General features: G+C 40.6%; 1 protein-coding gene across 2 annotated transcripts in view; it reads right to left on the reverse strand.

Moving 5' to 3' along the window:
• Positions 1–27,672, reverse strand: part of ARHGAP40 (Rho GTPase activating protein 40) — a 108,503-nt gene that overhangs the window by 12,128 nt on the left and 68,703 nt on the right. For both annotated transcript variants that reach the window (XM_072631501.1, XM_072631500.1), the window contains exons 3-11: positions 17,444–17,664; positions 12,728–12,803; positions 11,069–11,232; positions 9,451–9,616; positions 7,962–8,053; positions 7,687–7,764; positions 5,522–5,681; positions 2,347–2,429; positions 223–429 (exon numbers count right to left, since the gene is read on the reverse strand). In XM_072631501.1, coding sequence (XP_072487602.1) covers positions 223–429; positions 2,347–2,429; positions 5,522–5,681; positions 7,687–7,764; positions 7,962–8,053; positions 9,451–9,616; positions 11,069–11,232; positions 12,728–12,803; positions 17,444–17,664 — 1,247 coding nt within the window. The remainder of the gene's footprint in view (positions 1–222; positions 430–2,346; positions 2,430–5,521; positions 5,682–7,686; positions 7,765–7,961; positions 8,054–9,450; positions 9,617–11,068; positions 11,233–12,727; positions 12,804–17,443; positions 17,665–27,672) is intronic.

Consider the following 27,672-nt stretch of genomic DNA (forward strand, 5'->3'; position numbering starts at 1 on the left):
TTTTCATCCAACTTTCTGAGTCATAACAATAATAACTAATATTTATAAAGTACTTTATGATTTTACACTTATATCATCTAATTTGGTAACATATCAAAAAGCAAAATAAAGTGATAGAAAAGGGGCTTTGTTTTCATTTCATAAAACCACTTTCTGAGATTTGTCACCATTTGGAGGAGCACAGAGCCAGTCCCTTCTCCGTGCCCATCACCACAGACTTACTGTCCACAGAAGGTCCTGGTAATGGATCATGGCCCGGACGACATCGGCAGCACCCTCGGCCAGCTGCTTCCCCTTTCCCTCTGGGATTCTGGGAGGCTGCCCTTTATGCATGAAGAGATTTGGAGCCATCACCATGGAAACGTTCCATAAAGTCATTTTGTTCTTCTTCTCTCGGTCAACTACCTTCCTGAGAAATTCCAGCAGGGCCTAGAGAAGGAAAGAAGAATGATATAGAGTAACAGGAATCACTGTGAATTTGGACTCAGAGGACCTGAATTCAAATCCCAGCTCTGCCACTTACTAGCTGGATAACCTGAGACTAGCCACTTCCCTTTTCTGGGCTTCAGTTTATTCTGAAAAATCATGGGGTCCTACTGCTGGGTCTGCCAAGTTCCTTCTAGTCCTAAATCCTATGTCTGAGAGGCCATTGGAAAAAGCCAGCTCCCAGCACTGAACCTTCTACCTCTCCCTATTGAGTATTCCAGTTCTAATCCTCAGAAGAACCCAAAGCAGCAAAGGCTATGAGAATGAAAAGAGTCCTGGTTGGGATTATGGAGATCTGGGTTCTAGGGTCATTCCTGCCACCAACTTCCTGTATGACTTTTGGCAAGATGCTTAGAGTTCTCTGGGTCTGTGTGCCCCTCTGTAAAATGGATGAATTTCTTTCCTCTCACACTTACTCTCTACTCCCTAGAGATGTTTAGAACTGGAAGGGACCTCAGATGCCATCCCAATAAATAACCAAAAGATGTTTATTAGACATCTATTATGGGCCAGGCACTATGCTAAGCCTTAGTTCCTCCCCTCGACCCCCTCATTTTACAGATGAAAAACTAAGGCCCTTAGAGATCATACATAATTATGAGAGAAGTAAGCAGTAGAGGCAAGATTTAAATCTGTGTCATCTAACCCCAGATTTAATGTTTATTTCCATGGTACCACATTAGCACAGGGGTGGGGAAATTGCAGCCTCGAGGCCACATATGGCCTTCTAGGTCCTTGGATGCAGACTTTTGACTGAGTCCAAGTTTTACAGAACAAATCCTTTTATGAAGGGGATTTGTTTTGTGAAGTTTGGATTCAGTCAAAGGGCCACACTTGAGGATCTAGAGGGCCACACGTAGCCTCAAGGCTGAAGGCTCCCCACCCCTGATCTGCATCTCATAAATGAGATGAGCAAGAGAATACCTATAACATCACTTAGCTTCTTCTGATAAAGGAGCAGAGGGTGGCTAAAATGTTGTGATGATAATACTGATTTTCATACTTGCAAAGTTCTGTCTTTGGTGTAAAGTTCCTGTCCCCTTTACTAGGGCAGAGGGTAACCTCTCTAAACCTTTACAGATAGTTTCATGAATTGCTACAGTCAAAAAAAATCATCACCTAATAATTAATCTTGTTTGTACAAAAATTTTTTAATTTAATATAATCAAAATTACCCAGTTTACATCTTGTAATGTTCTCTCTTGTTTGGTCATAAATTCTTCCATTCTCCACAGATTTGACTAAACTATTCCATGTTCTCCTAATTTGCTTAATATATCACGTAAAACATGAACCCCTTCTGACCTTCCCTTGGTTCGCAGTGTAAGGGGTTGGTCTATACCTAGTTTCTGCCATGCTGCTTTCCAGTTTTCCCAGCAGTTTTTGTAGTGACTAATCTTGTGATGATGAATCTTTCTGACCTTAGCTAGGATGGTCCTTGAAGGAGGCTCCCATAGCCTGGCCCAGTAACTGATAGTTTTCCAACTAGAGAAGGCCTGTCAGGGACTGGGCCCCACTGGCTTAGCCTCTGTGGACACAGGATCACTTGGGACAACAGAGTAAAACTCCATTATCACATGGCATATTATGCAACTTGGATACACTATAGATCAAATGGTGTTCCCTGTAATACCTCCATGAATGAAACCTGATATAACTCCTTAGCCAATGGTGCCTTTGTAAGTCCTGGCCAAGGACAAAGCCTGACCTTTAGTGCATGTGTGCTAACAGATCTGAGGCCAGATTCAGGGCTGTCTAGAATGATAGAGGGGAAAGGGAAGAATCATATATGTGGGGATGTTTGGGGTTAGGGGGACTGAGGACATGGTAAGTCCCAGGGGGAAAATAGAGATTCCTTACCTTTAAAGTATTTCTGTTAGCTTCAGGAAGAATTAAGATGAGCAGATTCAGAGCCTGTAAGCGCTGCTTCAAGTCTGGGATATCTGTTTGGAGGAAAAGCAGTAGAGATCTCTGTGGTGCAACTGCTAAGTGCAAAGAAGGCCGATGGTTCAAACCCATGCAAGGACGTGCTTCATGAAAGGTAGGAGACAGGGTACGAGATTTGGAATTAGAAAGATCTGGGTTCAAATCTCACCTAAGACACTTACCATGTGACACTGACCAAGTCATTTAACCTATCTGTGCCTCAGTTTCCTCAACTGTAAAATGAAGGAATTGGATTCTATGTCCTCTAAGGTCCCTTTCAGCTTTGAACTTACGGTCCTGTATAAGTTCCTAAAGGAGAGGGGACACTTTAATTTGTTGTTATAACCTTAGCTACTAGCATAGAGCTTAGCACATAGCAGGCATCTAATAAAAGCTTGTAGAAGCCAGTCAAATCGGATGAACAACCCCACCACTTTATGCAGAGTATCAGAGATCCAATCTTAGCACCACATCAAGAGTACTTGACACCCAACTCTCTTCTGGAGGTCTCTTACCCTATTTTGGGTTTAATTAGGAGGAAGCTGGGTGGATAGAGCCCTGGAGTTGGAATCAGGAAGACTTGAATTAAAATCTGGCTTCAGATACTACGTGACCATGGGCAAAACACCAAACCTCTTTTTGCCTCAGTTTCCCCATCTGTAAAACAGGGATAATAGTAGCACCTACCTCCCAGGGTTATTGTGATGATCAAATGAGATAATGTTTGTAAAGGGCTTAGTACAGGGCCTGGCACACAGTAGGTGCTTAATAAGTTCTTGTTATTATGGTTGCTGTTAATCTCAGAATACCTTTCCCTCTAGAGCTCTCATTACATTTATTAGTAACAATCTCAACTCCAGGAGGAACCAGTGTGTCTAATGAAATGTACTTCCTCCTAACCTTTATCTCTTAGCATGCTTAACTTCCATCAAAGCTCAGCCCAAATTGCTGTCTCTTTCACGGGGCCTTTCTTAATTTCCACAGATACTAGTGACTTCCTCCCAGCCCTCCTCTCCCCAAATACTTCATATTTATTTTACGTATGTTTTACATAATGAATAATATAATTTTAAAATTCTATTTTATTTGATTTTCAGCTCCAAATTCTCTCCCTTCTGTTCCCCTTCTCCCAACATTGAGAAGGCAAGAAAAACAAAACCAATTACAAATATTACAGTCAGTAATGAATAAAATACTAAGAGGCAAAAGGGCATAGTAGCTAGAATGATGCCCCCAAAGCAAGAAAGACATGGGTTCAAGCCTCACCTCTAACACAAATTGTCTGTATCACCTTGTGCTAGTCACTTTACCTCTCAGAGCTCTGGCTATAAGCAACTCCCTAAGTCTATAAGTATTTTTTCTTTAATTTTTACTTTCAGTTCTAAATTTTCTCTCTCCCTCCACTCCTCCCCACAACCATCAAGAAGGCCCAAAAAAGATGATACCTATTCTATATATGAAGTAAGTCTATAAAGTGTGAAAGAAGATGCTGACCTGCACTAGGAGAAGGAGTTTCCTCACCTGGGAGTTCCCAAGACTCATGAAATCATTGATCCAGACCCTACCATATATATTTTGTATATATTTGTATGTATATATATAGATATAGATATTGTATATATTTATATATGTTCATGTCAGAAGGCAAGCTCCTTGAGGGCAGGAAACATTTCATTTTTGTCTTCGTATCCTCAAAGTCTAGTGTAATGGCCAACACATAGTAAGTGTTTTTTTTTTTTTTTTTCCTATTAATTTTTTTAGTAAGTGTTTTTAAAAAGTGTTCACTGACTGGCTGATTGACAGAAGGATGGCTCTTATCAACAAGGCCTGACAAGAAGTTACTTCCCGGGGAAGTAACGGAAATTTCTACTTACAAAAAGAAGGAAGTAGTGAAGGAGCTTGCACTGGCCCCCAAGGGAAACTCCCTGATGTTTTCCATGTCTTTTAGGTAAAAAGAAAACACAGGCACACAGACACACACACACAGACACACATACATACACACACACACCATTCATCCTACCTGAAAGCTACGACAATCTCCAACAAAGACACATACTAGACTGAAAAGAGCAAGCTTTTTATTGCCTCTCCCCAGGAAAGACTCAGCAAGGTCTTGCCATTTGTTTCATCTTCTGCATCTTTAAAGTCTCTACAGAATTGAAAATGAGTATCTCCAAGTCGTTGTAGGATATGTGCACAGCTTGCAACTCAGTAGGACAAAATTAGGAAACAGAGTGGAGTAAAAGATGTCAGCAAACAAACAGATAAACAAAAAAAATGGGCTGCAGGTGTGGCAAGAGTCAGGGACAACTGACGCACCACCCATTGACTCCACTGATGTGCTTGCAAAGGCAAGCCAACGTAAAGAAGGCTCCCAGCACAGTGGCTATGTCTCCTTGGGAAAGCATAGACAAGAGTCACGTAAGTATGAGAAAGAATCAGCAGGGTGTAACCTGGAGCCAGAAGGGACCTCAGGAGTCTAGTCCAATCTCCTCATTTTACAAATGGGGAAACCGAGGCCCATGGAAGTTCAGTGACTCGACCAAAGGCAGGCAGGTGCAAAATGGCAGAGGAAGAATTTGAAATCAGTACCCACATCGATGAGATCAGAGCTCTGCAGGAGAACATATAAAGGACACATGGCTCTTCCTTGGGAGATGAGAAAGTTTTCTTTTTTCAATAGAGATTGGAGAACTGAACTTCCACACTTTTGTGGTGGGAGAATCTTATTTGTTTGTTTTTCAGCTGAACCAGATTAAACTGTAATTGGTAATGTTTAAATAAAAATACAGTATCACAGAGAGCTAATTTGTGATTTTTGAAATCAATATGACTCTACTGGGAGCTATTTCTATTTCAGTTTGGCACAACTAGTCCAACCAATAGTTGACTAGGAAGTTCCTCTCTAACATCCCGGACCAGTGGAGGTCATCCAGCTGGTCTATACTGAAAGACCTCTGGTAATAGGAGAGCCCACCAGAGGCAGCACATTCTGCTTTTGGAGAGGAGAACCTTATTTCTAAAGCAGGATTCCCTGGGCTCCTGCCATTCTCCTGCCCACATTCCCTCTGCACCCCAGGCCCCCAAGGATGAGGCTACTACTCACTCTGTACCACAGTGAAGGCAGGCAGGTACTCAGCTGTGAGCAGCGGAGTAGGCAGTTCTCGGATAAACCTCTTCAGCAAACCTGATGCGTCATTTTGATGGACCTCATCCCAATTAAAGAGGCCTGCGTAGAACTCTCTCTCCAGTTTCTGCTCCAAACTCTGAAACCAAGAAGAACATGGGCTAGACCTCATATTTATTTGGGTGCACATTATATCTTCTACCAAACCCCACCTCTTCCTACCCCCTGAACAGAATATAGATGGTAACATTTCCCACAAGCCTCTAAGCTTCCAGGATGAGCTTGATTAGAGTCCCACACCTCACATCCTGTGACATGTGTGCCCACAGGTTTAATTCCAGGACTAAACATAGAAGAAAAAGAATAAGGTGAACCTCAGTGAGGCTTCTATGGTACAAGCCAGGGGCTCAGGAGTCCCAGCATGTTTCTAAGCCCCAGAACTAGGGAACCAGTCCCTGAGCCATTAAAGGTAGGGAGTCAAATTAAAACAACATTGGTTTGCTCAGTGAGGACGACTCCAATACAAGTTACATTAGCCACATTCTATTTCCACAAACCAGCGCAAGGTGGCATGAACATATTCATGAGAGAAGGAAAAACCACAAGCCTAACTCCATGTTAAACAAGGAAGAAGAACACAGTACAGGAAGTCTCACTGCTGGACAGTTCTCTGACCAGCTACAAAGACCAAGATGAAAAGAGATGAAGAAGGATTACATTTTCTTTACCCAGCCCGATCATGAGAGAAACAATTCCCTCCCCCCTGGCATACGAGCCTTTCAAAGGATAACGCTTCCCAGGTCTCTTCTCCATAATCATTTGTGTGTGACTGGGCATATTGAATTACAACCTTCCTATAATGTGCGTAAATTTACTTTCTCTGTTCCTTTGCTAATTATTTTCATCTTAATGAAATATTGTAACCTAAAATACATGTTCTTTATTTTGATTTGCCAGGAACATATGGTAACTGAATTTAGATGGCCTGGGTAGGGAATCAAGCTCTCTGCAGTACACTTATTATCCAAACTACCCAGGAAATCCAGAAATCCATGGGAATTCCAGGGAAAGAGGTGATAATCCCTAGGGAGCAGGTACCAAATTTCAGAAAAACTAAAAAGAAAGGATTATGGTTTTTTAGAATAGGGGTTGTTTAGATTTGTCTTTGTATCCCCAGTGCCTTACATGGTACACAAAGAAAATATTTAATAAAGTGGGTTGAATTGAAGGGGAATTGCCCCTATTTCTGGGAGCCCAGTGCCATAGGAGCATATGCTTGTTACTGATAACTCAAATTCTCTGCTAGGTAATCAAAGGGTATCACAGTGTGAGGGAGAGTACTAGACAAAGTCAGAAACTGGGGTCGAACTCTCCTTATTACCTTTGGGAACAAACGAAGTCCCTTACCCTCTCTCCAGGTCACCGTTTTTCCCTTTATAAAGGGAAATTTCCTTTTACAAAATGATAGGGGTGGCCTAAATCAGGGTAGCTGAGCAGGCCACAGGAAGAGGGACAATAGGGTCAGAAATTACAGATCCCTGGCCTAGAAGATCCCTAAGGTCCCATCCTACTCTAAATCCTATAACCCTATTAACTATCCAGGGAAACTGAGAAGTAGGATCGCTCTCTCTCCCTTTCCTTCCAATTGCTCCTTCCTCTTGGCTACCCTGACCCCACTGAGAGTCTTGGCATGACAAAAGACCCACCACCAAGAATATCCACCTTCTTCACTTCCCTTCTCCTCTTCCTCCAACCTCCTGGCCATTTATAATCCAAAGGGCAGAAGAATACATCGCTGCTTACACAGTTTGGATGAGACTATAACCCCTTGTGGTGAGACAGAGGTCCTCTGGGCCTCATCATCTGCCCTGCCTCTATGCCCTCCAGAACCCTGAGTACTATAGTATGACTTAATGAAGCTCCACAGGATCTTGCCATATGTCCTACTATTAGGACACTATTAGGTCTTCTTTTCATTTCCCCATGTCTGCCACAGAATTTTCTTGTATCCATTGTTTCCCACATCCATCTGTGAGCTCTTTGAGGAACAGAGACCACCATATGCACAGGTGAATATAGAAGCTGGAAAACCTACCTCCAATTATTAGTAAAAACAGCAAAACAAAACAAAAAATCCTAATTACCTTAATCCTGGTCTGGGAGCCAGATACTCTCAGAATTCCTTCAGTATCTAACCCTCTCTTCTCCAAACAGGACAGCAGCTAGGAGAGAGTGGGAGCTGATGAGTGAAACAGCAGGTGACAGGACCTTTGAAAACCCACCTAAGAAGGTCCCAATGTGGGAGCTGGTTTCTATATATAATCCAGAGTCTGAGAGGTTTGGGAACAGTAGCGTACTCAGACAGATGGCTAGAAGCTGACTTGTAGCTACACACACATGACATCTGAAGTCAACTTACAGCTTGTAGAATCAATGGGACTTGTGTGTGGGGGACAACTTTCTGATCAGTCTCCAGCAAAGTGCTAAGAGGGACTCCAAAAAGCCGGTTCTCTGTAGAAAGAGAAGATACAAAAAAGCATTTCACATCTTTTTAAGTAATATTGAGTTTCCTTAGTTTCTCCAGGAGCACCATGCTTTGAACCATCCATTTGAACAGAATTAAGGGGCAAAGTTTAAAGAGAATGGTTGATCTCCACAAAAGTTCTCCTCCAAGACATGGACATTCAGATCAGTTCTTAGGGTGACTGTAATGGAACATAACAGCCCCTTTGAGCTGAGAGGGTTTTTGAGTACAGGACCAGGGACAGACTGAGTGTCCATCATATAAGGGACATAGAGATATGGAGGAAGAAGGGACCTTTGAGGCCACCGAGTCCAACCGTTTTGTTTTTCTTATAAGGAAACTGAGGCCTAGAGAGGGTGACTTGCCTAACGTCACACAAGTAGTAAGTATCTGAGGTGGGAAATGAACCCATACCTCCCTGATTCTAAGTCCAGTACTCTGTCTACTATAGCAAATTGCACTGGATCTGCTACATTCAGAAATACTAATCCCCAGAGGCTGGCCACTGGGCCATGATTTCTTTGTTGAAAACAAACTATTAAACCATCTAAGACATGGAGAAGTTATGATCTGTATCAGTGGGAGCACTTGCACTGATGGGACCACAAGTGCTTGAAATAACAACTGAGTCTCAGCCTTCTCCATGTCTATCAAGCAAAAAAAATCAGCAGAAGGCATGAAGCTGAGGGTGTGAGAAAAAAAAATTTTTAAAAAAAATATATATATGCTGCAGAACAGATACACATACACATATGCTTGTGGGTAAACATGCATAGCAAAAATTTTGATGCAATCCCAAAAAAGAAGGTAGTAGGGAGACTTGGGGATGGGGAAAATTGGGCTCTGCTTCTAGCCAGGAGGCACTAGAAGCACTTAGATAGTGAAGTGGATAGAATCTAGAGCCTGGCCTTGGCTGGGCCTAGAGTGAGGAAGATCTGAGTTCAAATCTAGCCTCAGACAATTGCTAGATGTGGGACCCTGGCCAAATCACTTGACTGCTCTCTGCCTTAGTTTCCTCATCTGTAAAATGCAGATCATAACAGCACCTACCTCCCAGAGTTGTTGCAAAGATCAAATGAGATAATATTTGCAAAGTGCCTAACACGGTGTTTAGCACATAGTAGGTACTTAATAAATATGTTTCCTTCCTTTGATGAGCACATTCACCCATGAAGCTGGGGCCCTTTGTTCTCAGTAACTATTGACCAATACTCTCACAAAGAAAGTCCCTTCCAAACCTCATCTAGGATTCCCCTGTTTCTACATGCTATCCCACACCTCTGCCTTCTACCCCCAAATAAAAAAAATTCAGGAGAATATGAATTTGTTTTCAATCAGACCTTATTTCAGTAAAGACTCTTAAATGGACTAGAGGATGGTTAACCTGTTGCCTTCCATTTTCCTGCCTTGTGTCTCCTCAAGTCCAGTCCCAAAATGTCACAGAGGGCTGTCAGTTCAATCAGGGCCAGCGTGGGGATCTTCTTCATATCTTGTGGTGATAAGTCTCCTATTCTTGTCACTCCAAGTCTTCCCTTGGGAATTCTAAACTTCTAGAGAAACAGAAGAAAATTCTATTTAGTAGGGACTAAGGTATTTGAAATCACAGATAATTCCAGGAAATTCAATCATTTTCAGGTAACATATAAATGACGCTTGGAAAGATCACTGCTCTAGGAATCATAATGTCCAGATTCTAGTCTGGGTCTGATTATTAACACTCTGTGTAACCTTGGATCAACAACTCTCTCTTCTCTAGGCCTCAATTTTGTCATCTATATAATGAGAGGAGTCTTAGAGATGATCTAGGTCTTACATCATGTCTAAGGTTCCTTTTGACTCTGATAGCCTAGGCATCTATAATAGATGGTTACTAAGAACTTGCCCTTTGAAACGCTCTTTCAGATGACAAACTTAAGTCCCTCTACTTCTCTTATTCCTACTCTTAGTGAACCTGTTCTTTGATCTCATGGGAAACTCCAGTCCTTCTAGGCCTCGCTAGTTTTTCAGTATTAGCCTTCTAGTTTCACCTTCTACCCTACTTAGTTCAGAACCTATAGCCAAGGAGTTCAACAATTCTCTTGCTTAAATCCTTGATTCTTTTACCACTCCTATGTCCACTGCCAAGCCATTACTAACATCACATCTAGGATGAATCCCAAATGGCTGATCTTTGACAGAGAAGTCAAAAACTGAAAGTCACAAAATTGACTGAAGGCCTCAGTGAGGTTGAATGGCAGAAATTTATAGTGGAGCCAAAGTTCCTTTACAGTTTTGGTTTTTTCTATTAATCTCTTGTTGATTTCTTAGGACATTCCTCAGCAAGCATTTGGTCCAACCCATGCATGAAAGGAATCTCCACTATAACATACACATGGTCATCCAGACTCTTCTTTGAAACCTCCAAGAAGGAGAAACCCACAACCTCTCAGGGCAGATATTTAACTTTACAAAGTTCCAAATTATTGCTAAGTTTTCCTGCGTCAGGCATAAATTTGCCTCTTGGTAATTTCTATCCATTGCTCTTTTTCCTCTGGATCCCTTCCACTGAATTTAAAAATTCAATTAATTTATTTTCTATTCCAATTTATCTCCCCCACCTAATCCTCCCCTACTCATTGAAAAGGCAAAAAGCAAAAACAAAAACCATTATTACAAATATGTATAGTCAAGCAAAACAAATCCCCACATTAGTCATATCCTCCCCCTCCCCGAAATATTCTTTAATCTGTACATTTTTCAGTACTTTGGGCTTCTTGTATGACCCTAATCATCATGAACCTTGTTTTACAATGCTATGTATAGATGTTTTATCTCATGTACAAAACTGGAAGTGCTTTGTAAGGCAGGGACCAGGCATTATTCATCTATAAATCCTCCACAGGGTCTTACCCATTGTAGGTGCCCAGGAAATGTTTATGGAATTGAATCCAATAGCACAGTTCCAAATGTCCAAAGAAGTTCATGGGACCAACCATCCAAGTGTGTTCCCACACTTGGCTTACCGGCAGTGAGCCCTTGCCCTTTATCCACTTGATTTCTGGGGGCAGTGTTCCTTTCTGCAGAAGAGCCGCTTGCTCCGAATATGCAGAATCAGTGCTAAATATTTCCTCCTTCCCAGAACTGGGAACTGGACAAGGATATTCCACACATCCTGGATAATCTGCCACTGCCAAGGGACAAAAACAGAGCTCTTCAACAGAAGTCACAGGGCAGATGTCCTGCAGATGTTGGTGACTGGAGTTCTGAGGGGGAAAGGATGCTCAGGGATTTATCTACTACAGATGTACTTCTCCCTCCCTGGATCCCTGTCTATAGACCAAATTCTTAGTTCTCATAGTCAAAGGAATCTTGCCTGCAGAATAACTAACTATAGAAATCCCATCCAAGTTTTTCCTACTTCTACTTTCATATCCATCCAATCCATCCTTCCCTGAATATTCTTCCTGATGCATAGATCTAGTGATGTCATTTATCTGCTACAGAATTTTCAATGGTTCTCTATTGCCTGCAGAGTAAGGGGCATAATTCCTTGACTAATATTTAAGGTTTTTTCATTTTGGTGCTTCTCTACCTTTCCTGTTTTGCCTTACATATACTCCATAAACCAGCCAAACTAGGTATCTCTAAGGTTGTGGAATAGATACTGTGCTCTCACTCTTCCTTGTCTTTACTCAACTTATTCCCAAGTCCTTGTATGACCTTCTATCCTCCTACCTTCACTCCCCATCCCTCTGCATTATGAATTCCTTTCCATTCTTTTCCAATTCAAATTCTACCACTTTAAAGAAATTTTCCCTGATCCCGGGTTGCCAATAGCCTTTCCCCCTTGGATTGTCTACACCACTTGACTTGCACCCTTCCAATGCATTCAACGTGTAATACTGTATATTATAGGCAGCTGTGTTACTAGCATATTCCTAGACTAAGTTCCTGAAAACAAGGGACCCAGACTCATTTAAACTTAGCATCTTTCCCAGAACCTAACCGAGGACTCTGATCACAGAACACAATAAATGTTTGTTGAATTTTATCTAGAAGTCTTATAACCACAATGTGCCTTTTTTCCTTATGATGGAAGTTTCCAGAGTCCACCAGGATTCTCAGTGCCTGTGACTGGCATTTTGCAAGTTCTCTAATACATGGAAAAGAAAACATTTTATCTGGCTCATGTTAATGCCAGGTCTTAGGCACACAACTCTATGCAAATAAAAGCTTCAGCACCATTAGGGCTCCATCACCAGACTCCAAGCATTCAGGCAGCCCAGGTTGCCAAGAAATTTGACCCTCATTGATCTTGCTGAAGGTAATTTCTCCATTGGCTCAAGGGCCTAGAAGTCTACCAGCCACTCTATGTTGGCTTTCAAACCCAATCACAGTTTCACAAAAGACACCAAGGTCATTGAGCTCTTGACAGCTTGAGGGGACGCAAGAAGAAGGAATAAGCAGGATATAGGTAGAAGGAGAAAGGAAAGGAAGAACTAGTTTTTCAAGTTTTAACAAGTGAGGACTTTGGTAGCAAAAAGCTTATTTTGACTGATAAACATCTTCCAGACACTGATACTGGTCCAAAGAGCAATAGCTAGAAAATATTGTTATAAAGAATGTCCTTGAAGAGAAACCTAGATATACTTTTAGATTTAAAAGAAAAAAAGACTTCTCACCTGGTGGGGATTCTGCAGGTATGGATTTGAGCTGGGTCCATTTCCCTTCAGCATCCACTTTTTCTGTTAACACCTTCTGCATAAGAATGTTGCAAATTATATCAATTGATAAGCATTCATTGAGTACCTACCTGTGTCAGGTACTGGGGACACAGTGACAAAAAGGAAAGTCCTTTTCTTTAAGAAGCTTACAGGCTATAGGACAAAACAACGTGTGTAACAGAATATATGCAAGGTGTATTATCTACTACAGATCCAAAGTTAATGCAAGGTAATTTTGAGGGGAGAGATAGTAACAGCCAGATCAGGACAGGCAATGCACAGGAAAGGCATGAGGTAAGCTTTGAAGGAAGCTGGTGATTCTAAAAGGTAGAAGAGGTAAGAGGGAGTAGATTCCAGGCATGGCAGGGGGGAACAATCTATGTAGAGGGAGTGATGAAATATGGACATATTGCAGCTAGCTGCATTTAAGGTTTACAAAGTGCTTTACATGTCATCTTATCTGACCCTCTCCATAACTATGAAGTAAGGGCTATTATTATCCTCATTTAGCAGGGAAGGAAACTGAGGCCGAGAGAAATTCCAGAAGGCCAGTTTGGTTGGATCATAGTATATATGAAAGGAAGTACAGTTATCTTTTCCACATCTCAGAGGTTAGGAGCGCAGCACCCCCATGATCTGGAAAATCTACATAAAATATTTTGGCCCTGCCGTCATGCCAGAGAAGGAGTCTGAATTATTATGGTACTAAAAGATAAAATATGTTGAATACTATACATATATTTTAGGCATTCCTGAGTGTCTAAACTTTTTCTGTCATCTGCTGGTCTTTGCATGTCATCTGCAGCTTCCATAAAATTCTCATTTAATTTCTTATGCTGCCACATGATATATCGAAACCACAATGGGGAAAGTCACAATGTGGAAGGGATAACTGTGATGCATAATAAGCCAGGAGGTAGGCTGAAATCAGTCTGTAAAGGGCCAAACAGAGAGAGGAGTTGATATTTGCTCCTAGAAGGAAGAGGAAGCTAATGGTATTTTTTGAGAGGAGGGAGTAGGGGGATGACATGGTCAGACTGTAGGCATCTGATATCTGATGTACAGCATCCTCATTCCAAAGGCCCTTAAACTATGACTACTGTGATTCATTCCTAAGGATCTAGTTTGTGTTATGTACGACCTCTCTTTTAATGTATGTAAGAATAGGTTTGCTTCTTAGAATTGTGTTTCTGCAAATAGCATGCTTCCTTTGGGGACTGAAAAAAAATTACTTACCAGAGAATATGTATATGCATATAGTCATATGTAGAGATAGATATTCAAATTCAAGACTTTTCCCTCTCTCTGTTAGGATCATTGTGCATTGGTTTATTTCCCCTTCCCATATACAATAAAAGTTAGTATTCTTATATGAAGATTCCCAAAGGGAAAAGCTATAAGCACTTCCATCATAGGATCTCTGATCCTCATTGGAGACAGTCTAAGACTTCCTCACACTGACGAGGCAAGTTAGAAGCAAAACTTGCTGGAGAGAATCATGACCATCTTATACACTGTCTTATAAATCTACAGAATTTTAGTTGCTTCTCACTTTCTTTTGCTTTTATCCCTGAAACCAATTCAGAACTCCTCCTATTCTTCCATTTACAACTTTATAGATATATGTGTAAATGGCCCCATAAAACCTGGATTCAGAGATAAAATCCTCCACACCCCTTTGATGGCCAATCTTGAGTCAACTGAGAAATATCCCAATCCCATATTCTCATCTCCCCTAACCAATATCATAATCAAAGTTTCCAAAGAGTAGATCTGCAAACAGAGATAACAAATAATACCTTGCTCACTGCCTAGCCCACCTCAGAAAGGGAAATTTTCCATTATAGAAAGTGCAAAAGGGAAAGCTGAGAATTCGTCTTCGAGGAAGCTACCATACTTATGTCCCAACCTGGGCACAGATTTGGAGAGACTGCAGCATTCTGCTTCCATCTTCAACCCTCCTGAGACCTTAGTCAGCTGTACAGAATATTTTCTAATAAATATTGCTTGGATAACCTGTATCAGATTGTTTGCCATTTGAGGAGAGGAAAAGGGAGGGAGAATAATTTGGAACACAAAATCTTATAAAAAATGAATGCTGAAAATTATCTTTACATGTAATTGGAAAAAATACTGTTTACAAAAAAAATATTACTTGGACACATAAGTCTTTGCACGATGTTAACCAGATAACCCCTCAAGGAAAGATTTCTGCCCTCAAATATAGGAATTTAAATGGATAGGAGATACTGATCATGTTTTCTTGTCAGACATATTGTGTCACTTGGTTTCACTTAACTATTTGAGTTTCTTGTGTTACAAAGAAGGCTTCCTTGAAGACCCGGGGTGGGGAGGGGGGCAGAATGGAACAGGAGACAAGGGAATTAGGTTAAAAAATGACTGATATTAAAATAAAGTGCATCAATAAAACTTTAAAGGAATAAATGAAATGAAAGTCAGCCTGCTAATTATAACTAGCATTTACATAGTGTTTTAAGGTTTACAAAGTGCTTTTACATATATTTATCATCTTTGAGCCTCACACTGAGGATAAGGATAATCCTCTGAGGCAGCTAAGTGGCACAATGTTTAGAGCACTAGGCTGAGGTCAGGAAGACCTGACTTTGATTCTGGCCTAGACACTAACTGTGTGACTCTGGGAAGTTAGGGAAAGGAGATTTTGGGAAGAAGATAATTTCACTTTGGGACCCATAGATGTCTCTGATACCCCATAGATTTTGAGAGATCAGTGAGACTTTCAACTGGAAATGCCATATAGAGAGCTAGAACTGGGGAATAGGATCTCACAGAAGTATTCTGTGAGATGCTGGGAGAGAGCTCTGGGAGTCATTTTCATAAATGCAGTAACTGAATCCCAGGGAGCAGAGGGTGTTACTCAGAAAGGAGGAGGGTTACTTCTTCCCCTTAAGTAAGAGAAATCAAGAGATTTTTTGCCACATAAAGGAGAGAGCTTAGAAGAACTCCCACCTGATGGCCTCAATCTTCTCAGTGAACTAGGAAGAAAGTGACTACAGAGAGTGAGAGGGACAAAAACAGGGTTGAGGAGAGCAAGGAAAGAAGTGATTGCAATATCACAAGAAAAAATGTTGAAAAGCTTAACTCCTGTATCTTGAAGTAACTGTATTCTCTTTAAAACATGTAGCCACTAGCCAGAAGAGTTTCTTAAGTCAAAAAGTACAGGTACGCTTCACTGAGAAATTGTTCTATTACTGAACTGTTCGTTTTGCTAATCTCCTTTCCCCCCCAGCAGGCAAGGATGTTCCAGGTGCCATCATCTCGAGGGCTTTTCTCTGGCCCAGGGATGCAGTCTTGAAGTCAGAGAAGTTGGCTTCGTAAATCTTGGCTCTGCCATACTCTGGTTGTGTGACCTTAGACAGATCATTTCCTCTCTCTGAGGACCTCAGACCCCATCTACAAATGGGGATAATATTATACTACCAATCTGAGGGTTATTATAAGGAAAGCACTTTATAAAGCTTCAAGCACTTTGAAATGTAAGGTGCTATTCTTATTTTTATTCTTTAAAATGGTAATGGAAGCCAGGACATCTGAATGATATTTTATTGATTAGAGCCAGCAAAGGTGCTAGAGAGAAGCCTGGCAGTGAGCTACTTACCACCAGCATCATACAATGAAAAGAGTGACAGATTTCAGCTAAGAGGATGTAAGTTTCAATCCCAGCTATGCTACTTATCACAGTTCTGTGACCATGGATGGGCAAGTCACTTGAACTCCTTGGACCTCAGTATCCTTCTCTGTAAAATGAGAGGGTTAGACTCGATGAGCTCCAAAGTCTTTTCTAACTCTAAATCTGTGATCCTAAAATCATTGCTAGGTAAACAATGGTGATCAGGAGCGAGGATTTTGCCATAGGATGACACTTCTTGCTCTAAGCAAGAAGGGGTCACAGAGGTCATCTAGTCCAACTCCCTCATTTTACAGATGGGTAAATCTAGGTCCAGAGAATTTAAGTAACTTATCTAAGGTAGTTTTTGTTTTTTGGTCATTTCAGTCATGCCTGATTCTTCATGATGCCATTTTTGGGGAGTTTTCTTGGCAAAGATACTGGGATGGTTTGATATTTCCTTCTCCAGCTCATTTTTACAGAGAAGGAAAGTAAGGTAAACAGGGGTAAGTGACATACTCAGGGTCACACAACTAGTAAGTGGCTGAGGCTGAATTTGAACTCAGGCAGATAAGTCTTACTGATTCTAAGCCCAGTTCTCTATCCACTGTGCCCCCTAGCCACCCATGTCCAAGGTAATTTGGAGACAAATTTTGTGCCAAGATCCTCTATCTCCATATGCAGCCACCCTTTCTATGACAACACATAGTAGTCCTAGATGTATTGTACATAGTAGGTGCTTAATAAATGTTTGTTGAATTAAACTGAATTTGCCTGATAGACTTGATGTTCCTTCTCTTACCAAGGCAAATACATTACCTGTTCAGTTGAAAATCTGACCTTCAACTGTATTTCTTCTGTGTGTATGAGTTTAATAGTCACCAGAGTGTCAAGGGTTAATTTTGCTTATAGAAAATTAATTACTTGGGAGAAAGTTGCTACTGTCAGTAGGAGTTCGAGGAATGGGACAAGAGAGAGAGGGGAATGAAGAGAGCACCAAAGATGAGGAGAGACAAGATTTAACTCACCCCAGAATCAAAGGTGCCAAAGATGTCTCTGACATCTCTCACGGGTGGCTTATTCTTCTTACGGATTGAGCGCGTGTATGTGTCTAGTCTCCGTTGCACAGCAGCTGCCTGGGTCTTTGTAAGCGTGGACAGGAGCACTCTGTTATCACTGTCTGGTGTGGAGGCCCCAATGAGGTCAGCCAAGCCTGTGTCCTGAAGCCATTGGGCTTCTGCCTCACCCTCTGTCAACAAATGGAAAGCACTGGATGAAGTAAACACATTACCACGATTCCAGAGGCAAGAGGGACAGCAGATCTGGTCATATTCACACAGATAATACCAAACAAACAGAAAGATATTTATGGTAATGAGTTCCTTGTCAACCCAGGTATTTATGCTGACACTAAATAGTCACTTGTGAGGGATGTTGGGTAGAGGGCATACTTATGGTTTGAGAGCATGCCAAGTTACATGACCTTTGAAGCCCCATCCAAACCTTCACTTTATAATTCTCAGACACAGATATTCACACTTACAGATACAATCACAAGAGCACAACTGCCATGGGTAAAACTTGGCCTGAAATATACCAATTCTTGCTGGATGTTTTCATCTAACGACTAAACACCATGAACTTTTACTATTAACCAAGAGCCTCCTATGTATCCCAGAGCATTTAGCACAGCAGTTAACATGCCTTAGTCTCTTCTTGTGTAGAACTAGGGGCCTGGATTAGCATTTCAGAAATATTTAACACTCAGTAAATATTTTACTTACGATGCACAGATGGGCAAAACATATTATTAATGGAAGTTATACTTTATACCAAGCATAATGTACCACAGCTGCCAGGGTTCTAAAGGACCTTAAGAGGTCTTTGGCTCCTGACTAAAAACAAATGAAACACTAAACAGTCCAGGATGACTGGAGCCTTCTTTCCCTGCAAGGCCAGCGGCACCACAACCATTCTTAGTCACTCCTTCAAGGATTTTATCCTCATGCTGACCAATATCTTTTCTTTTGTGTCTGATCACCACCTCTCCTCATGGTGTAGCTTAAACCCATTTACATTTTATTCAATAGTGTCTAAAAATTAGAAGTTAGTGCTTCACCAAGCAAACTACCAATAGATTACTCATAAAACTAGATAAAATAATAACAGTTAATAGAGGTGAACCAGAGAATGTAAAATTAATAGAACAAGTCTCCCAGTTCTAAAATTACATTATAAAACTGTAATCATTAAAACTATTTTATACTGTTTAAAAAATAGAAAAGTAATTCAACACAACTGACTATATTAGCAAGTCTGAGAAGCAAACAAACATGGGGACTCAGTGTTTGATAGATCCAAGAACAAACTCTTGAAGGAAGGAGACCTTATTGAAGTTCTGGGAAAACTGGAAAGCAGTTAGGCAGAAAACAGGTTTAAGCCAGCATCTTCTCCATTTGGAGCTTGTTGTGGTACCTGGTATAAGTGATCTAAATCCTAAGTCACATTATAAGAAGAATCATAATCAGAAAAGGAAGAGAGATTATAAAAGAGAAAACAGACAATTCCAATGATATAAAATTTTAAAGCATTTGTACAAACAAAATCAATGCAGTTAAACTAAGAAACATTAATGAGGAAAAAATTATATCAAGGTTTTTGATAAAAGATTGACCTATAACTTACATAGGAAATTGATATAATAAATAAAACTAAAAGTTTTATTTTAAGACAAAAGTTTAATGGTCAAAGAATATGAAGAGTTTTCAAAACACAAAATATGCTCTATCAACAAACATGAAAAAAATGTTCCAAATCACTAAGAGAACTGCAAATCAAAGTAGTCTCTCATCAAATTGGCAAGGATGACAAAAGATGCAAATACTCAGTGATTTGAATAGATTGTTGGAAGGGCTTTGTCAACACAGGCATACTATTACAATTTGGAACTATGTAAGCAAAGTTACTATGTTGTTTATACCCTATGACTCAGTGGAACCACTACTGGATATAAAGAAGGTCTGTGACAGAAAGGAAGATGTATACATACACATACATACACACACACCAGGATATCGATAATAACACTTTTCTGTCGTACCAAAAGCAGATACCCCTTGATTGGATACAGGCTAAACAAATCATTCTAAATAATGTAACGAACTGTTACTTTGTTCTGAGAAGCACCAATTATGAATAATTCAAAGAAACATGAAAAGGCTTATATGAACTAAGGATTCCTACCTGATCTGATAGGTCCTACCAAACTGAAAAGACTTTGAGTATAGGCCTGGTCAAGAAAGAAAGTTATACAAAGAAAGGACCAGGAGACTAATGATCAAAATAATACAATAGAAGGCAATACATAAAAGAGAAAACAGCTCAGAATAAATGCAAAAATCTACACTGTTTCCAGATGACAGAAATTGATTCATACCTTCTTCTTTTTAATAGAGAAGTGGTGGACTATGGTACAAAATTTTTCATACTGTCAGACAAATATGCTGTATTAGACAATTTTGCTTAGCTGTTTGCCATTATTGTCATAAGTGAGGGAAGTACCAGGAGAAAAGGGGGAATTATCAAAATGATTATATTATTTAAAAATAGACATTACTAAAATATTTTAAAAAGGAGATTCACTAGAATCTCAAAACAAATGTGGTAGTAAAATTAAAAGAATAGTCACATTCTCATTTTAAAAAATGACAGACTAGACTAATATCCTCTTCAAAGGTGCCAGTTTAGAACCAATCCAAGAAGCACCATTCAGAGCCTTGGCATCATGGAACTTTGAGAGGGGTAGTCACTTGGCACTTTGGGAAGGGACAGGGAAGTATGAGTACATACTAAGTTTGGGGTTTACAGGATCATAAACTATGGAAGTAGAAAGGACTTTTAGGGATCATCTCATACAACTGCCACATTCCATGGACGAAGAAACTGAGGTTCAGAGAGGGAAGGGATTTGCCAAATGTTACACAGTGAGTATATGAGTTGGGATTTGAATCCAGTTCCTCTGACTCCAAATCCACCACTCTTTTCACTCTATCACGTTGCCTCCCCTACATATATTACAGATAGTTGTTAAAACAAACTGAATTCCCCTGCTCTTGTTTCAGATTACTTACCTCCTCCACCCCAGTATCACTGACATTTTCTGGTGACTCACATGGATGTGGAGGTGAACTGGAGTACTTTAAGATCTTCTTAGTCTAGTTAAGCTCTGATAGGTCCTACCAAACTGGAAAAACTTTGAGTACAGGCCTGGTCAAGAAAGAAGTTCATCACCAGAAAGAAAGTTTATTACTATCCACCACTAAAGTGAGGAATGTCTCAGCTGCAGCAACCCAAAAACTAACGTGGTGGGAGCTGTAATTCTCACTAGTGGGAGAGGGCATACACTGATTAAATCTTGGGTTCTTGAAGTATCCTTAATGGTAAATGGTACCATACAGCATTTTTATCTGAGGCCATATTCCTTTCCAAAAGAAAGTTAGAAAGAAAGGGAAGGAAGGAAAGGAAAAGAAAGAAATGCATGAACAGAAGGAACAGAAGGAGAGACAGAGGGAGAGACAGAAAGTGCTAAGCACTGGGAATATAAATACAATCAAAAAGATAGCCCCAGCTCTCAAGGCTAATTCTAAAGGGGGAAATTTTGAAAAGTGAAGAGAGGGAGGAAACAGGGAAGGAACAGTGGAGGGGGGAAATCTGGAGAGTTAGGAGAGGAGCCCAGAAGAAAATGAAGATGTAGCTGACTTGGACATTTTCCTTGAAATGGACGTTCAGGGAGGGACTAATCAAACAGAGAAAGGGTCTGCAAGGGCAGAATGTACTTCCAGGGTGAGAAGGTTGGGTCACAGTGAGCCTTCCAGATTGGGAGGCCATGTAGAGTGAACTTCTAGGGTGGGGGGGTGGGAGAAAAAGGGAGAGAAGGAAGGAAGGAAAGAAGGAGGGAGGGAAGGAGGGAAGGAAGGAGGAAGGAAAGAGGAAGGAAGCAAGGAAGCAAGGAAGAAAGGAAGAAAGGAAGGAAGGAAGAAAAAGAGAGAAGGAAAGGGGCAGAAAGAGAAGGAAAAGCAAGAACAAAAAGGGGAAAGGAGAGGAGAGGAAAGGAGAAATCACTGTGCTTTCAGCTCTTTGCCTTTTTCTCTCCAGCTCATCACTTATAGGCAGGGGTGGGGGCTAGGTCTGGATAGTAAAGTCTAGCTAAGGGGTCTCCAACTGACCCTAACAAGTTCCAGGACTCTGGAATTCACTGTCCATGTTCTATGGGCAGCTCAGCTTCTTATGCAAAATAATCACAAATTTTCCAAATAAAATTGGATTTGGTCTGGATGTTGTGCACACAATTTAATTAGAGATTCTGCTGGTCTATAACGAAGCTTAACCTAGAAAAATCATCCTTGTTCTCAGAAAATTAGCTTTCCCCAAATGATGTCAGAGACTGCCTGTAATGACCCACTTTTCTTACAAACAGAACCTACTGATAAACTGAAGGGCTGGGTCTGAGCTCAGAGAAAGCCTGGTCCTTTACGGCTGCCATATCCATTTATAAACTGCAAAGCACTATATAATTGTTTATCATCATTATCATTTTCTACACAAAACTTCATCTGTCCAACTGCAAAACTCATTTCAGCCCAAAATATTCAACTTCTCAATAAAAACAGTTTTTATAAGTTAAAAGATCCATTATCACCAAAGGAAGGAAGGAAGGAAGAAAGGAAGGAAGGAAGGAAGGAAGGAAAGATGGAAGAAAGAAAAGAAAGAAAAAAGAGAAAGAAAGAAAGAAAAGAAGGAAGGAAGGAGGGAAGGAAGGAAGAAAGAGCTAAAGGGCAAATTATAAAATATCACATATATTTGGTCCTTTAGAGAGAGCAACTGTTCTGTGACAGAGGCTGCGCCCATCTGAACTCAATTATCTAAAAGGTCATTTATCCCTTCATGGACTCCCTATACTGTGGGTAAAATTTCCTCCTCCCCACACACTTAGGAGCCATTTTAAAACTTGGCAAAACATGGAAGTGCAAATTGAAACTCATGGGGTTTCTCCAGAGACTCCCCAGCATTATAAGGCATACTGGTCACTAGAAAACAAAGAATGAGTAGATACAGGCATGCCCATCAGTGCCCTCCACAACTTACCCGGAGGGCTGTTGGTAACAGCTCTACTACAGAATCACTGACATTTATATAGTAAATGCAAATTGCTTTGTCTTCTGGTCTTCCAGTTTCACCTAGAAACTAAACAATCTAGAGACAGCCTAATGTGGCAAAAAGAAATCTGGATGTGGAATTGGAGACCTTGTGTTTCAAATTTAGCTTTACCACTTACTTCCTGTGTGACCTGAAATAAATTACTTCATTTCTCTAGGCCTCAGTTTACTCATGTGTAAAAATAAAGAGATTGGATTACATGGCCTTTCAAATGAAAAATCTCTAATCCTATGATTCAATGGATTTGAACTGATTGTTACTGTTATTTCTCTAGGTGCCAGACACAGGGAAAACAAAAACAAAATTTTTTCAAAGCCCCTGCCCTCCAGGAGCTTACAATTTAGTAAGGAAAAACAAACTGAGTACACAGATAAGAAAACCCAAATTATAAACAAAGAAAATAAAAACTAATACTGGATAGAAAGAAAATAAAAACTAATAATTGATAAGGGAAAGAAATAGACTGGGGAATCAGGAACAGTCTTACGTAGAAAGTGGCACATGAGCTGAGCTTTGGAAAGAAGCCAGGGACTCAAAGACATGGAAATACATTTTAGGCAGTAGACCCTGAGCAGAGAAATGAAGAAGACCCTGTATAGGCAACAGCAAGTAGGAGAGTTTGGCTGAAACGGAGTGTAGGACAAGGAGTCATATGTAATAAGCCTGGAAGGGAACTGGGTGAGAGGGGATTGGAGCCAGATAGTACAGGGCTTTGTAAAGGGGAAAACCCCTTTAAAATGATTTAATAATTGTTATGTCTGGAATCCTTCCTATGGAGCCGAGCCTGAACTCTTCTAGTAGCCGCATCACTGGACTATTTGTGATAAGCACATTTGCCCTGGCTGTTTGCTAAAGCACACATGTAAACAGAAAACTTGTGGTTGGTCTCTTGGTCCCTATGATAGGGAAGTTGGGCTGGAAGGAGCCAAACCTAACAGGACTGGTCACTGAGCAGGAAAAGCTGCCTAACTCAATAGCCTTAAAAGGATAGACAACTTCACTGATCATTCTTTATTCCTGTTTGTCAAGCACATTAGGACTCTTCAAGCCCTCCCTCAGATTTCCAGCAAGGGCAGAAGGAAGGGTTATCTCTTGATTCTCAACAGTGAACACTTGATGGCCTGGATAAACCTGAGACTGGACCTCAAGTCTCTTCTTTGTTTCTCTCCCTGAGCACAGGTGACCAAACAGCAATCCTGAGATGGGTGGTTCCAGCCTTGATAACAACTTTGTGAGTTCAATAGGTCAGGAGTTATCATACTCACGAGAGTGTGATGGGGGGATATAGCTTACTGTTACATGCTGTAAATGTCAACAGGCACTCATGGGTCCTGTGTGTTTTAAACATTTCTCCTTTAGTAAAAGAAAGAAAAAGTTGTCCTATACCTCATCTTCTTTGTACCTATGTGTAAAAGACTCTGTTAATTCCTTTGGGGGAACCCCCCCCCCAGCCATGAGCCATTCCTAAGCTTTTAAAGATTTTCCCTAGAGCTCCAGGATGGGGAATAATGAGCCAAAAGGTATGAGAAAAGCTTGATTTCTCTCTCTTGGGCATTAGTCTCCTTCAGGACTGAACCTGGGCTGAATGATCTGAGAGCTGTGGTATAAGAGAATTCTCCCACCCCCAAACGATGAATTTTATAGTTTTATATGCCAGACAGAGGAGTATGTATGTTATCCTAATGACCATTGGGAGCCACTGAATCTTCTTGAGTGAAATAATCAGATTAATTCTGTGTCTTTTTAAAATTGATCCTATTTATAATTAATTGATTTTTGCCCTGTAGCTGCCTAAGCCATGATTCTTTGTCTCTGAACTTAATTAAGAAATTTAGCAGGCCTGTAACGAGTTAGGTTTAGAAATTCAGTTCTGTTCACTATTCTTCTATCCTTGTATCAAGGAAATCTCTTACCCTTAAAGGACGCAAGTGGACATCAAGGAGTCTGGTCTAGTATCTTTACACTACCAAGCTATCCTTCATGAATGTCTGGTTTGTTACCCAAAGAAGTCTGGTTTGCTATCTCTGTCCTTGCAGATGCAGCTGGACTCAAACAATGAAGATTTCTTAGTCACAGGAGGAAAAGAGGGGGGTTGTTGCTAGCCCTCATTCTTAATTTCCATCCAATCAATTTTCTTCCATCTATGATGCTAGCTTTCTTATTTTCTATACTCCCCAAATCTATAAAAGAGCTGTCCCCCTCATTTGGGGGCCTTAGCTTCAGTAGAAAAGTTGAAGTCCTATTTATTGGTAAATTTGTGCTTTACTAATAAATTAATTGTGCTTATAAAACCTTGTGCCTCAGTCTACCTTAACTTAACCTGTTATATAAGCAAGGGAATAGATTATGTCCTAATGTTCCTGAAAGTCCCAGATAAAGGAAACTAGAAAGAATGTTGAGCTCCTCCTAAGTTCTAATTCTACAAAGATTGCCGCTAAAGTAGAAACTACCAGAAGTGTAGTCTGTGGGTGTCAGACACAAATTTACATGGGGGGAGGGTAGAGGGAGGAAGGACATAAACAATCACAAGGGCAGGGTAAAAAAAAAGCCAAAAGCACAGTCTCACTCATTATGGAAGTGCCCATCCCCATCTCACCATGCTGATTTCTGCTGGTTACATCTAACAAAACCCAGAAGGGAATGTTTCATCTAGTTTGGATTTGGAGAGGGTGAGATGGTGGCGGGGGGGCGGGTAGGGTAGAAATAAGATAAAAAGGGGAAAGGGACAGAAGAGAATCTACTCTTTTGGTCTGGGTACTATTTGGAATATCCAGAGTTATTTAATATATTTAAAGAACTGGCCTAAGTATTGACAAATAGAGAAATCTTTTAGACATGGACTTGTTATACCACATAAGTAAGAATGCTATCTCTTATCAGGCTGGTTAATCAGAAGAATGCCAGACATTGGATCTTGATTTTAATAAAATACTTGTCAAGTTCACCATAGTATATTGGTAAGGGTGTTGGCTTTGGAGTCAGAATCCTGGTTCTTCTACTTGCTACATGTAGGCTACTCTGGGCCTTGGTTTCCACATCTATAATATGAGGGATTAAAACCGGAGGAATGAAAGGGGGATCTCAAACCAACAGAATGTAAGGGGTCTAAATGACAATACCTCCTTGGGGGATGAGGTGTGTGTATGTATATATACATACATAACACACACACCTGGGATGGGAGATGGAAATCTCATGATGAGTTTATTCTTTGAGGAGTTGATGCATTGGGAGACTACTTTCTCTGAGATGATCTTTATCCTTTAAAGTTCCTTCTAGCTCCAAATCTTAGGATCCTATAAAGTCTTTCATAATATCCTTATAGGCAAGATGGAGAAATAGGAGCTAGATGACTGTATGATTAAGTGGATTCACAGCTGGTTGAAAAATGATTATATATACCATTATTCTCAATTTACAGATGAGGAAACTGAAGCAAACAGAGGTTAAATGATTCCAAATAAACATCTGAAGTAGTGTGAGAACTCGGTCCTTCCTGAATCCTAGACCATCACTCTATCCACTACACCACCAGCTGCCTAGTGATTAACATCCTGTTCCCTAGATTATTCTAATGCTGCACAGAAGTTGTGGAAGGCTCTTCCTTACTAAGGAGTGAAGCCATCCAGAATTCTCAACTGAATTTTAACCAATCAGAAGTATGAACCAGGTGTAAATCAAGCCTAGCCATCTCCACTGAATCATTCAACCAATCAATCAATCAAAACAGCAAAAAGTATATTGGGATTGACAAAAAAAAAAGGCACAGATCTATGAGTTTTGTATAAAATAACAAGTCGCTCTGGATTCCCATTCCAGTGTCTGGCTAACACTCAGGAAGCAATCCTAGCCAAGCATCAGCAAGGAAATCACTTGAGGAAGAGCACCTAGGCCTTTCCCTTCTCCCTTCACCAGAGCATGACCTTGTGAACTTCAGAGGGTTCTAGGAATTGAAATGTTCATCAGTGTCCCAGAAGCATCTGCTGGGACAGCAGTGAATGGTGGCAGAGAAAGCAATGACCTATGACAGCACCATTATCAGGATATGAGGACAAATTAGATTATCTGTGGAAAGATAGCTTCAGGAGTCTGCAAAGAACCCAGAAGACAGCTACAGCTTACCAAAAGGGACCATCATGAGTACTCCAGCAAGCTCCAAGTTACTCTCCTTTGCCACATATGCTCTGGACTATGTACGTACTTGCGAGAAAGTACATTACAGATTTTTTTGGAGGAGGGGGAGAAAGGGAATTTTATACCAATTGTTCTTACTATAGCGCCTTCTAAAAGCTTAATACCTCCTTCTAAAAGCTTAATGTCTAACTAATAGATAACAATTGATAATCACAAGAAGAAGCATGCTGGTAAGGGGGTTCATGCACTAGGAAACTACTCCCTTATCTCTTCTGGGTTCCCTTGAGCTTTGAAGGGGATGCAGTGTGCTCAGAGAGTCTTCATTATTCTGAGGGGTTTGGGGAGTGGTAAGGAGGAAATAAACATTCACTCTAGAAATTCCTAAACTCTTGTGTGTCATAGACTTCCTTGGCAGACTGATAAAGCCTTATAGAATGTTATTAAACGCATAGCAAAAAAACATAGGACACAGAGGAAAACTATGCCAAAATACAGTTATTAAAATAGCTTTTAAAAACAAGCTATTGGACACCAGGTTAAGAACTCCTGATTTACAGAGATTAATAAATAAAATGTAATTAGAGCTGAGATGCCAGCTCCTACCAGAAGCCCTATGTTGGCAAGGACCTTCTCCTTCCCAGGACCTCATAATGTATCAGCTCTTCACCTCACATCTGAACTTATCTCCTATTTTGTGTAAGACAGTAATCTTCCATTTTGTGTTTGAATCTTAACCTATCAGATTATAAGCTCCCAGAGGGCAGGAAATGATCATCTATGCTTTGCACCTCCTCCACTGCTCTACACTGAGTAGATACTGACAAATGTTGGCTGAACTGAATCAGTCTCTGCCTCTGTCTCTGTCTGCCATACAACACAATCAGAATCTCATTGTTGCTGTGGTTGT

The sequence above is a fragment of the Notamacropus eugenii genome, chromosome 1 (assembly GCF_028372415.1).
Source record: "Notamacropus eugenii isolate mMacEug1 chromosome 1, mMacEug1.pri_v2, whole genome shotgun sequence".
NCBI classification, from domain to species: domain Eukaryota; kingdom Metazoa; phylum Chordata; class Mammalia; order Diprotodontia; family Macropodidae; genus Notamacropus; species Notamacropus eugenii.